The 12,622-nt window shown below is 39.4% G+C and overlaps 2 protein-coding genes across 21 annotated transcripts in view; one reads left to right on the top strand and one right to left on the bottom strand.

Annotated features, from left to right (window-relative positions):
- Positions 1 to 12,622, top strand: part of CEP70 (centrosomal protein 70) — a 240,464-nt gene that overhangs the window by 120,452 nt on the left and 107,390 nt on the right. The window lies entirely within an intron of this gene.
- The window catches only part of LOC122675417 (fas apoptotic inhibitory molecule 1-like), a 96,631-nt gene that overhangs the window by 73,318 nt on the left and 10,691 nt on the right, over positions 1 to 12,622 (bottom strand). For 9 of the 11 annotated variants that reach the window (XR_006335257.1, XR_006335255.1, XR_006335254.1 and 6 more), the window contains one exon: positions 9,376 to 9,425. Coding sequence is in view for 5 of the 11 variants with exons in the window: in XM_043874164.1 (XP_043730099.1) it covers positions 9,376 to 9,425 (50 nt within the window). In the remaining 6 variants the exon portion in view is untranslated. Of the gene's footprint in view, positions 1 to 4,175; positions 4,453 to 6,710; positions 8,358 to 9,375; positions 9,458 to 12,622 lie in introns of those variants that run through there. The other 2 variants (XR_006335259.1, XR_006335258.1) reach the window with 2 other exon arrangements.

Here is a 12,622-nt window from a genome sequence, read left to right as displayed (position 1 = left end):
ACAAAGAAGGATACTACATAATGATCGAAGGATCAATCCAAGAAGAACATATAACAATTATAAATATATATGCACCCAACATAGGAGCACTGCAATATGTAAGACAAGTGCTAACAAGTATGAAAGGGGAAATTAACAATAACACAATAATAGTGGGAGACTTTAATACCCCACTCACACCTATGGATAGATCAACTAAACAGAAAGTTAACAAGGAAACACAAACATTAAATGATACAATAGATCAGTTAGACCTAATTGATATCTATAGGACATTTCACCCCAAAACAATGATTTCACCTTCTTCTCAAGGGCACATGGAATCTTCTACAGGATAGATCACATCCTGGGCCATAAATCTAGCCTTGATAAATTAAAAAAAAATTGAAATCATTCCAAGCATCCTTTCTGATCACAATGCAGTAAGATTAGATGCAATTACAGGAGAAAAACTATTAAAAATTCCAACATATGGAGGCTGAACAACACGCTGCTGAATAACTAACAAATCACAGAAGAAATCAAAAAATCAAAATATGCATAGAAATGAGTGAAAATGAAAACACAAGAACCCAAAATCTATGGGACGCTGTAAAAGCAGTGCTAAGGGGAAGGTTCATAGCAATACAGGCTTACCTCAAGAAACAAGAAAAAAGTCAAATAAATAACCTAACTCTATACCTAAAGCAACTAGAGAAGGAAGAAATGAAGAACCCCAGGGTTAGTAGAAGGAAAGAAATCTTAAAAATTAGGGCAGAAATAAATGCAAAAGAAACAAAAGAGACCATAGCAAAAATCAACCAAGGCAAAAGCTGGTTATTTGAGAAGATAAATAAAATTGACAAACCATTAGCCAGACTCATCAAGAAACAAAGGGAGAAATATCAAATCAACAAAATTAGTAATGAAAATGGAGAGACCACAACATACAACACAGAAATAAAAAGGATCATAGGAGACTACCACCAGCAACTATATGCCAATAAAATGGACAACTTGGAAGAAATGGAAAAGTTCTTAGAAAAGTACAACTTTCCAAAACTGAACCAGGAAGAAGTGGAAAATCTTAACAGACCCATCACAAGCACAGAAATTGAAACTGTAATCAGAAATCTTCCAGCAAACAAAAGCCCAGGACAAGATGGCTTCACAGCAGAATTCTACCAAAAATTTAGAGAAGAGCTAACACCTACCTAACCCTATCCTACTCAAACTCCTCCAGAAAACTGCAAAGGAAGCTAAACTTCCAAACTCAATCAATGAAGCCACCATCACCCTAATACCAAAACTTGACAAAGATGCCACAGAAAAAGAAAACTATAGGCCAATATCACTGGTGAACATAGATGCAGAAATCCTTAACAAAAGTCTAGCAAACAGAATCCAACAACATATTAAAAAAAAATCATACATCATGACCAAGTGGGCTTTATCCCAGGAATGCAAGAATTCTTCAGTATCCACAAATCAATCAACGTAATACACCACATTAACAAAGTGAAAAATAAAAACCATATGATTATCTCAATAGATGCAGAGAAAGCCTTTGACAAACTTCAACATCCATTTAGGATAAAAAACCCTCCAGAAAGCAGGAATAGAAGGAACATACCTCAACACAATAAAAGCTATATATGACAAACCCACAGCAAACATTGTCCTCAATGGTGAAAAATTGAAAGCATTTCCCCTAAAGTCAGGAACAAGACAAGGGTGTCCACTCTCACCACTACTATTCAACATAGTTTTGGAAGTTTTGGCCACAGCAGTCAGAGCAGAAAGAGAAATAAAAGGAATCCTGATTGGAAAAGAAGAAGTAAAACTCTCACTGTTTGCAGATGACATGATCCTATACATAGAAAACTCTAAAGACTCCACCAGAAAATTACTAGAGCTAATTGATGAATATAGTAAAGTCGCAGGATATAAAATCAGCACACAGAAATCCCTTGCATTCCTATACACTAACAATGAGAAAACAGAAAGAGAAATTAAGGAAACAATTCCATTCACCATTGCAACAAAAAGAATAAAATAGGAATATATCTACCTAAAGAAACAAAAGACCTATATATAGAAAACTATAAAACACTGGTGAAAGAAATCAAAGAGGACACAAATAGATGGAGAAATATACCATGTTCATGGATCAGAAGAATCAATATAGTGAACAAGAGTGTACTACCCAAAGCATTCTATAGATTCAATGCAACCCCTATCAAGCTACCAACGGTATTTTTCAGAGAACTAGAACAAATAATTTCACAATTTGTATGGAAATACAAAAAACCTCGAATAGCCAAAGCAATCTTAGAAAGAAGAATGGAACTGGAGGAATCAACCTGCCTGACTTCAGTCTCTACTACAAAGCCACAGTCATCAAGACAGTATGGTACTGTCTTGGCACAAAGACAGTATGGCACAAAGACAGAAATATAGATCAATGGAACAAAATAGAAAGCCCAGAGATAAGTCCACGCACCTATGGACACCTTATCTTCGACAAAGGAGGCAAGAATATACTATGGAGAAAAGACAATCTCTTTAACAAGTGGTGCTGGGAAAACTGGTCAACCACTTGTAGAAGAATGAAACTAGAACACTTTCTAACACCATACACAAAAATAAACTCAAAATGGATTAAAGATCTAAACGTGAGACCAGAAACTATAAAACTCCTAGAGGAAAACATAGGCAAAGCACTCTCTGACATAAACCACAGCAGGATCCTCTATGACCCACATCCCAGAACATTGGAAATAAAAGTGAAAATAAACAAATGGGACCTAATTAAAATTAAAAGCTTCTGCACAACAAAGGAAACTATAAGCAAGGTGAAAAGACAGCCTTCAGAATGGGAGAAAAGAACAGCAAACAAAGCAACGGACAAAGAATTAATCTCAAAAATATACAAGCAACTCCTGCAACTCAATTCCAGAAAAATAAAGGACCCAATCAAAAAGTGGGCCAAAGAACTAAACAGACATTTCTCCAAAGAAGACATACAGATGGCCAACACACATGTGAAAAGATGCGCAACATCACTCATTATCAGAGAAATGCAAATCAAAACCACAATGAGGTACCATTTCATGCCAGTCAGGATGGCTGCTATCCAAAAGTCTACAAGCAATAAATGCTGGAGAGGGTGTGGAGAAAAGGGAACCCTCTTACACTGTTGGTGGGAATGCAAACTGGTACAGCCACTATGGAGAACAGTGTGGAGATTCCTTAAAAAACTGGAAATAGAACTGCCACATGACCCAGCAATCCCACTTCTGGGCATACACACCGAGGAAACCAGAACTGAGAGAGACATGTGCACCCCAGTGTTCATCACAGCACTGTTTATAACAGCCAGGACATGGAAGCAACCTAGATGTCCATCAGCAGACGAATGGACAAGAAAGCTGTGGTGCATATACACAATGGAATATCACTCAGCCATTAAAAAGAATACATGTGAATCAGTCCTAATGAGGTGGATGAAACTGGAGCCTATTATACAGAGTGAAGTAAGCCAGAAAGAAAAACACCAATATAGTATACTAACGAATATATATGGAATTTAGAAAGTTGGTAACAATAACCCTGTATGCGAGACAGCAAAGGAGATACAGATGTATAGAACAGTCTTTTGGACTCTGTGGGAGGTGGGAGGGTGGGATGGTTTGGGAGAATGGCATTGAAATATGTATATTACAATATGTGAAACGAATGGCCAGTCTAGGTTCGATGCATGATACAGGGTGCTTGGGGCTGGTGCACTGGGATGACCCAGAGGGATGGGATGGGGAGGCAGATGGGAGGGGGGTTCAGGATGGGGAACACATGTACACCCATGGCGGATTCATGTCAATGTATGGCAAAACCAATACCATATTGTGAAGTAATTAGCCTCCAATTAAAATAAATAAATCCAATTAAAATAAATAAATTTATATTAAAAATAAAATTTTAAAAAAGGAAAAAAAATTTACATTTCCAAAATAAATTGCAATTTTTATGATACATATTTTTTCCTGACACCTAAAACACTAGTTTCAAGTAACTAAAAAATAAAAACAAGGTGAGTAGACGTACTGAAAAGTACATACTGAACATATTTCATTACCACACTAATTTACTTTTTTTTTTCAGTTTTATTTATTTATTTTTTTACTTTACAATATGGTATTGGTTTTGCTGTACATTGACATGAATCCACCACGGGTGTACAGCGGATGTGTTGTTGGATTCTTCCCACAGTAATTTAAAAGTCCAGATCTTTACTTCTTAGGGTTAAAATTTATTAACAGGAAGTCATTCAAAAATCTGTGGGATTTCTCTGTTACCCACAATGAGACTATGAATAATCCCGTGATTCTGCTTGCTGCTCCTGACAGTCTTTATGTAACAGTCATGACTCATAATTTTGAAGTGATTTTCACTCCCATCATCTACAAACTCACCCTAGGCAAACAAAAGAAGGAGGAATTAGTGTCCAGAAACATTTATCTTTGTTCAGAGCATTAACATCACTGAGAAAGGGAGGCATAATGAAGTACATCTTAGCTCAATGGTACGCTTTGCAAAATTAAAGTTATAAGCTTATTTTTAGGTGTTTTTAGGTCTCAGTCATAAATTGAAAGACTTTGATTTGTACCCACTATAGTCTTTTAAGAATCTTAAGTTTCAGAGGAAAAAAAAGAAGTATATCTCATGGCTATGTGTCTATAACATATACTATGCAGAAAATATAGACTATTTTCAAAAGTAAAAATGATAGGAAATTTGTGATTTCTTCCATACAAAGAATGGTTTACATGCATTGCTTTATGGCATCCTCACAATAGCCTGACTGGAGTATAATTATTATCCACATTTTATACATAAGGAAACAGATACACAGTCGTTAAATAACTTGCTGAAGACCCCAGTCAGTAAGGGATGGAGAGTTCTTTACCTCTCTGAAAATCAGATTCCTCAGGCTATAAGGTGGCTCACAATAAATTCATAATACAAATAACATAAAACCTAACACTACTGTAAGAAGAGGTGGCAAGAATACACAGAAGAACTATATAAAAAAGATCTTCATGACCCAGATAACCACGATGGTGTGATCACTCACCTAGAGCCAGACATCCTGGAATGCAAAGTCAAGTGGGCCTTAGGAAGCATCACTACAAACAAAGCTAGTGGAGGTGATGGAATTCCCTTTGAGCTATTTTAAATTCTACAAGATGTTGCTGTGAAAGTGCTGCACTCGATATACCAGCAAATTTGGAAAACAAATTTGGAAAACTCAGCAGTGGCCACAGGACTGTAAAAGGTCCGTTTTCATTCCAATCCCAAAGAAAGGCAATGCCAAAGAATGTTCAAACTACCACACAAATTTCTCGCATCTTGCATGCTAGCAAAGTAATGCTAAAAATTCTCCAAGTCAGGCTTCAACAGTATGTGAACCATGAACTTTGAGATGTTCAAGCTGGATTTATAAAAGCCAGAGGAATTAGAGATCAAATTGCCAACATCCACTGGATCATCAAAAAAGCAAGAGTTCCAGAAAAACATCTACTTCTTCTTTACTGACTATGCCAAAGCCTTTGACTGTGTAGATCACAACAAACTGTGGAAAATTCTGAAAGAGATGGGAATACCAGACCACCTGACCTGCCTCCTGAGAAATCTGTATGCAGAGCAAGAAGCAAGTTAGAACTGCACATGGAACAACAGACTGGTTCCAAATTGGGAAAGGAGTCTATCAAGGCTGTATATTGTCACCCTGCTTATTTAACATATATGCAGGGTACATCATGTGAAATGCTGGGCTAGACGGAAGCACAAGCTGGAATCAAGACTCCTGGGAGAAATATCAATAACCTCAGATATGCAAATGATACCACAGTTAGGGCAGAAAGTGAAGAAGAACTAAAGAGCCTCTGGAAGAAAGTGAAAGAGGAGAGTGAAAAAGTTGGCTTAAAACCCAAGGGGGGGATCGGGATGGGGAATACATGTAAATCCATGGCTGACTCATGTCAATATATGACAAAACCACTATAATATTGTAAAGTAATTAGCCTCCAACTCATAAAAATAAATGGAGAAAAAAAGAATACATGAATATATAGCAGAAAAAAACACACGCACAAAAAAAACAACCCAACATTCAGAAAACTAAGATCATGGCATCTGATCCCATCATTTCATGGCAAATAGATGGGGAAACAATGGAAACAGTGAGAGACTTTATTTTTTTGGGTTCCAAAATAATGACTGCAGATGGTGACTGCAGCCATGAAATTAAAAGATGCTTGCTCCTTGGAAGAAAAGCTATGACCAACCTACACAACATATTAAAAAGCAGAGACATTACTTTGCCAACAAAGGTCTGTCTAGTCAAAGCTATTGTTTTTCCAGTATTCATGTATGGATGTGAGAGTTGGACTATTAAGAAAGCTGAGTGCTGAAGAATTGATGCTTTTGAACTGTGGTGTTGGAGAAGACTCTTGAGAGTTCCTTGGACTGCAAGAAAATCCAACCAGTCCATCCTAAAGGAGATCAGTCCTGAATGTTCATGGGAAGGACTGATGCTGAAGCTGAAACTCCAATACTTTGGCCACCGGATGTGGAGAACTGAGTCATTGGAAAAGACCATGATGCTGGGAAAGATTGAAGGTGGGAGGAGAAGGGGATGACAGAGGATGAGATGGTTGGATGGCATCACCAACTCAATATACATGAGTTTGAGTAAGCTCCGGGAGTTGGTGATGGACAGGGAGGCCTGGTGTGCTGCAGTCATGAGGTCACAAAAAGGTGGACATGACTGAGCAACTGAACTGAACTAAGTCCAAACTTGATGTATATGGTACAACAGACCCTGGCCACAGGTGGCAATCAAGCATGAAATGTGATTCTGAAATGAGATACACTATTAAAGGGGAAAATATACACTGGATTTGGAAGACTTAGTATGAAACAAAGAATGGTTAAAAAAAACTCATTGGAAACTTTATATATTTATTACATTTTAAATAATAATATTTTTGATACAGTGACTTAAATTTTTATTAAGATGAACTTCACTGTAAGACTTTCGAAATGTGGTTACTAGAAAAGTTATATATGAAGCTCATATCTGTGGCTCATACTATATTTCTGTTGAAAGAGCACTGATTCAGAGTAAAAAGATAGGCGCCAAGTAGCACAGAAAAGTAAAGAAGAACATGAGGCTTAGAGTATAAAAATGAATTATGCCAAGAAGCAAAAGAAGCACTATCAGATGTACAACTTGGCTATGAGCTTCCTGGCAGCCAAAGCAGATAGAGCAAGGCCCCGTTGCTAACATTATCTAGCCAAAGAAAGCACAGGAGGCATCAGAGAGGGAAGCTTTTTCTTGGCTCTGGGAAGAATCTGGCCAACACGGATGTGTACTGACCACCACAAGGACTGGGGGTGGGGTGCTGATCCTGGAGTCCAGGGTATTCTTTTAGCCCTTTTCACATTGAGCTTTGAAAAAAGGCTTTAGGCATACTTCTGTAAAAATCAATTTAGAGAGGAGAGCAAGGGTTGAGTACTACAATCCTTGTAAGTTGCTTCTTGGCAATTTGACAGATACATAATCTGGTCATGATGCTTTGAAATGAAAAGGAAATGGAGAAAATAAGCCGCAGCTCACAGGCAGCGAGAGCAGGTGTGCATAGTGCTGGGAAGGCTGCCCGACACAGAGCTGCCAAAACTACCTTGCCAAGTAGGCTGCAGTTACGAGGAGGAGACAACTGGGTGAGAGAGTTATTGTCCAGACACTTGTGGTTTCTTGTCAGTTAGGAACAAAGACATTGTGGATGGATATTATTTCAACTTCTTGCTTATTTACAATCACATTCTTGAAACAATGCTACTTCTGCATGGGAGAATTCCTGGAGGGTTGGAGGGAATATGACCCCAAACTGCTGACTCTCCATCTAGAAATTTCCGTGGTAGGACAGAAAGAACAGAAAGGACCACCAGGTATGGCATCGGGCACGACAGCAGGTACCCAATCCATGTTAATGGTCACTGAATCTGGTCCAAAACAGGCCCTAAAATATTGAAGGGCTCACTAAGCCTCTCTGCATAAAAGTCTCAATGGGTAGATGGAACCCGGAGGATGGCTCAAATGCTGAGGTTCAATTTTGAGTGAACCCTGGTTGCATGTCCCTTCAAGAATTAATATCAGGATTAAGAAACAGAAACACATTAATCTTTGTAACTTTTGATTTCTGGCTTATGCACTTCCTTAGAAGCAGTTGCAAGGCCCAGCAGATTCTAGCATGTCTTCTGAATAAATTCATTCCAGGCCTTCCCTCCAAGGACATCTCCTCACCCTCCCAAACCTACAACAGAAAAAGAAGGTAATAGCAGCAACCACAATAGGTAGCTAGCTACAGTATGCCCGGCAAAGAGAGCTTCTCATGCTTTTCATCATCTCTAGCTCTGGTGTCACAACTGAAGTCAGCACGAAAGGGGACACCCAGGATGGTACGCACTACTTGCCACCTGATCCCATAACACGTGGATATTTCCCCCCAGTCATTCCAGCTCCTAGGCCCACACTCCCTGTGTCCAGGACCGTCTCCTCTGCTTCACTTCCTCCTTCTGCTGTGCACACCACTATTATTTCCTACCTACTTGAAATTCACTTCTATACTCATCCCACCACAGCCATAACAGTGCAAGGCAGCAAAAGTCCAACACACTAGGGTTTCTCAGATACAACGAGCAGGGCAGCCTTTCAGCACTGCTAGTCTACAAATCCCACTTGTCTTCTGGGGTTTGCGACAGTGCCCTTTCCTATTTGCCTTTGTCTCACCTGACATGTGTGCTTCGTTTCTTTTTCACAACCTTTGCTTTGAGAAAGTACCATCTGTTTTGAGTGTATGGTGTAAAGTTTTCCTATTCAGAGTGTGACCATGGGCCAGCAACTTGGGCATCACCTGAGGACATGTCAGAATATGCATTTTAACAAGATCCAAGATGATTCTGTGCATGCAAATTTGAGAAACAGTAGTATAAAGCACCACTTAAACAAGGATAACACAGGAGGATGCAACCTTTGGGGAGGATGTTTTTAAATGTGGGTTAGATCTTTTAAGGATAGAGGATGGTCCAGGAGAGGACAAGCAGGGTCCGAGGCTACTACCAGTCACAAGATGAGTTGTTTTCAAACTCTCACTACCCCAGGCACTGACCAAAAAAGGGCTTCAGATTCTGGAGACAGGATTACTTCATCTCTTTTTTGTTTATAACCAAAACGACCTTCATTAATTATAAAAATCTGCATAGTTAGGAAATACAGAAATGTCTCACTGGTCACTCATGAACATGGTGACAATAATCAAATGATCAACTTACCACTGTCTTCATTTTTTTGCCATTGCACCATACATCCATAGTGTCTTTCTCTGTAAAAGTAACCGATTACAAAAATTATAACCTGCGATTTAAAGATAAATTTAACTCTTTATTATTTTAAGAAAAGTTTGATACACTGGATTTTGAAAACTCCATTAACTTTTCATGGCTTTGAAATTCTTCCAAATTTGAAGAAAGTGTATTTTTCTGATCACACACAAAATCAAAATGAAACCAATCTTTTAAGACAAAATCATGATATAATATACACTGATGAAGATTTGTTAAAGAAAATCTATAAAGGAGAATACAGACAAATGAATGTAAGGAGAGACTGTCCATATGAGAATGTCCTTTTTTTTCATATCACCTGAAATGTTTTAATTAAATTTCTAAGGTCTGGTAAAGAATGCTCAAACTACCGCACAATTGCACTCATCTCACACACTAGTAAAGTAATGCTCAAAATTCTTCAAGCCAGGCTTCAGCAATACGTGAACCATGAACTTCCAGATGTTCAAGCTGGTTTTAGAAAAGGCAGAGGAACCAGAGATCAAATTGCCAACATCCACAGGATCATCGAAAAAGCAAGAGAGTTCCAGAAAAACATCTATTACTGCTTCATTGACTATGCCAAAGCCTTTGACTGTATGGATCACAACAAATTATGGAAAATTCTTCAAGAGATGGGAATACCAGACCACCTGACCTGCCTCTTGAGAAACCTGTATGCAGGTCAGGAAGCAACAGTTAGAACTGGACATGGAACAACAGACTGGTTCCAAATAGGAAAAGGAGTCCGTAAAGGTTGTATATTGTCACTCTGCTTATTTAACTTATATGCAGAGTACATTATGAGAAACGCTGGCTGGAGGAAGCACAAGCTGGAATCAAGACTCCTGGGAGAAATATCAATAACCTCAGATAGGCAGATGACACCACCCTGATGGCAGAAAGTGAAGAAGAACTAAAGAGCCTCTTGATGAAAGTGAAAAAGGAGAGTGAAAAAGTTGGCTTAAAGCTCAACATTCAGAAAATTAAGATCATGGCATCCGGTCTCATCACTTCATGGCAAATAGATGGGGAAACAGTGGAAATAGTGACTGACTTTATTTTCCTGGGCTCCAAAATCACTGCAGATGGTGATTGCAGCCATGAAATTAAAAGACGCTTACTCCTTAGAAGGAAAGTTATGACCAACCTAGACAGCATATTAAAAAGCAGAGACATAACTTTGTCAACAAAGGTCCGTCTAGTCAAGGCTATGGTTTCTCCTGTGGTCATGTATGGATGTGAGAGTTGGACTATAAAGAAAGCTGAGCACCGAAGAATTGATGCTTTTGAACTGTAGTATTGGAGAAGACTCTTGAGAGTGCCTTGGACTGCAAGGAGATCCAACCAGTCCATCCTAAAGGAGATCAGTCCTGGGTGTTCATTGATAGGACTGATGAAGCTGAAACTCCCATACTTTGGCCATCTGATGTGAAGAGCTGACTCATTGGAAAAGACCCTGATGTTGGGAAAGATTGAGGGCAAGAGGAGAAGGGGATGACAGAGGATGAGATGGTTTGATGGCACACCGAATCAATGGTCATGGGTTTGGGTGGACTCCGGGATTTGGTGATGGACAGGGAGGCCTGGCATGCAGTAGTTCATGGGGTTGCAAAGAGTTGGACACGACTGAGTGACTGAACTGAACTGAAGGTCTGGTATTGAATCAAAGAAGGGTTTACACACTCCCAGGATTACAATATTTTTCCATTTAGGATATCAATATATTTCACCAAATTAAAGAGTACTTTGGGCTTTTTAAAAACCTACATATTTCAAGTAATGTAATATTTGAACTTATCCCTTTTTCATTTTTGTTTTTTGAATTGTAGCCAATATTGCTTTCCTTTTTCAGGTTCTTTTCCCTTATAGGTTATTATAAAATACTGAATAGAGTTCCTTGATCTATATAATAGGTCCTTGTTGGTTATCTATTTTAAATATGCAATGTGTGTCTGTTAATCCCAAATTCCTAATTTATCCTTCTCCAAATTTTCTTTAACATCAGAAACTAGATGATTCTCCCTGCCTCTCATACTGACCCATCTGGATGATGGCACAAAGAGACCACAAAAAAGGCTGCATAGGGTTCATATAGACAGACAGAAATTTAGTCTTAAATTTCATACTGAAGAGTACAATAATCTCTATTAATTTTGTTATGATTTCACTTTGGGGAAAAGTTATTGAATCATAAAAAAAATATAGGTATAGTATTTGATGGACTGTGCTGAGTAAAGTGCTGACACAATAGAGCAAAATGCTGCCATGATACACTTGGGCATTAACTAAGTGGCCACAGCTCACTCCAGTGAAGGTGAAAGTCGCTGAGTACTGTCCAACTCTTTGTGACCCCACGGACTATACCATGGGATTCTCTAGGCCAGAATACTGGAGTGGGTAGCCTTTCCCTTCTCCAGGGGATCTTCCCAACCCAGGGATCGAACCCAGGTGTCCTGCGTTGCTGGCAGATTCTTTACCAGCTGAGCCACAAGGCAAGCCCAAGAATGCTGGAGTGGGTAGCCTATCCCTTCTCCAGTGGATCTTCCTGACCTGGGAATCAAACCGGCGTCTCCTGCATTATGAGTGGATTCTTTACCAACTGAGCTATATGTGTGCCTTGTGCACAGACATACGTGCATTTTGGGGAGGATCCCCAGAACCACTTGTGAATGTCAGGGTTCCCAGGAGTGTCAGGAGAGAAGACTATACTCATCAAGCAGCCAGAAGACAAGCTTTGGTTGTTATAACAAAGACTAGAGAGAGGCAGGACCTGTGTGTTTACAAGGAGTCTAGGGGTCAAAGGCCGCCTGGGGGTCAAGGATAAGGTGCCTTGACTCTGACAAGCCATCTACTCCAGGGACAGGGTCTTTTCTTCCTGCACCTCGAGATAGGAGCCTCACTTGGAGAGTGGAGAAAGGACTTGGAGCTGGGCTAGAAGCACAGAGAGAAAGGCAGAGGGCCCAGGAGATATGGGAGTGGCCTCCCAGTGGCAGCCTGAATGGGAAGAATCTACGGCAACAGTTGTGGGAAACCCAGCTCACATGGCACGATCGGAGCCCACAGTGCTCAAACAAACCATGATGGAGGTGATAGTTGGAATTTTATTTAGTTGGCCTCCTGAACATGTACACATACTCAGATTTTCTGTAATAGCTGGTATTAACATTCCTCTGAAGAACATTGCTAATCAGAA

The sequence above is a fragment of the Cervus elaphus genome, chromosome 19 (assembly GCF_910594005.1).
Source record: "Cervus elaphus chromosome 19, mCerEla1.1, whole genome shotgun sequence".
Classification (NCBI taxonomy): Eukaryota; Metazoa; Chordata; class Mammalia; order Artiodactyla; family Cervidae; genus Cervus; species Cervus elaphus.
The sequence above is the reverse complement of the archived record's forward strand: the minus strand, read 5'-3'. Positions and strand labels throughout refer to the sequence as shown.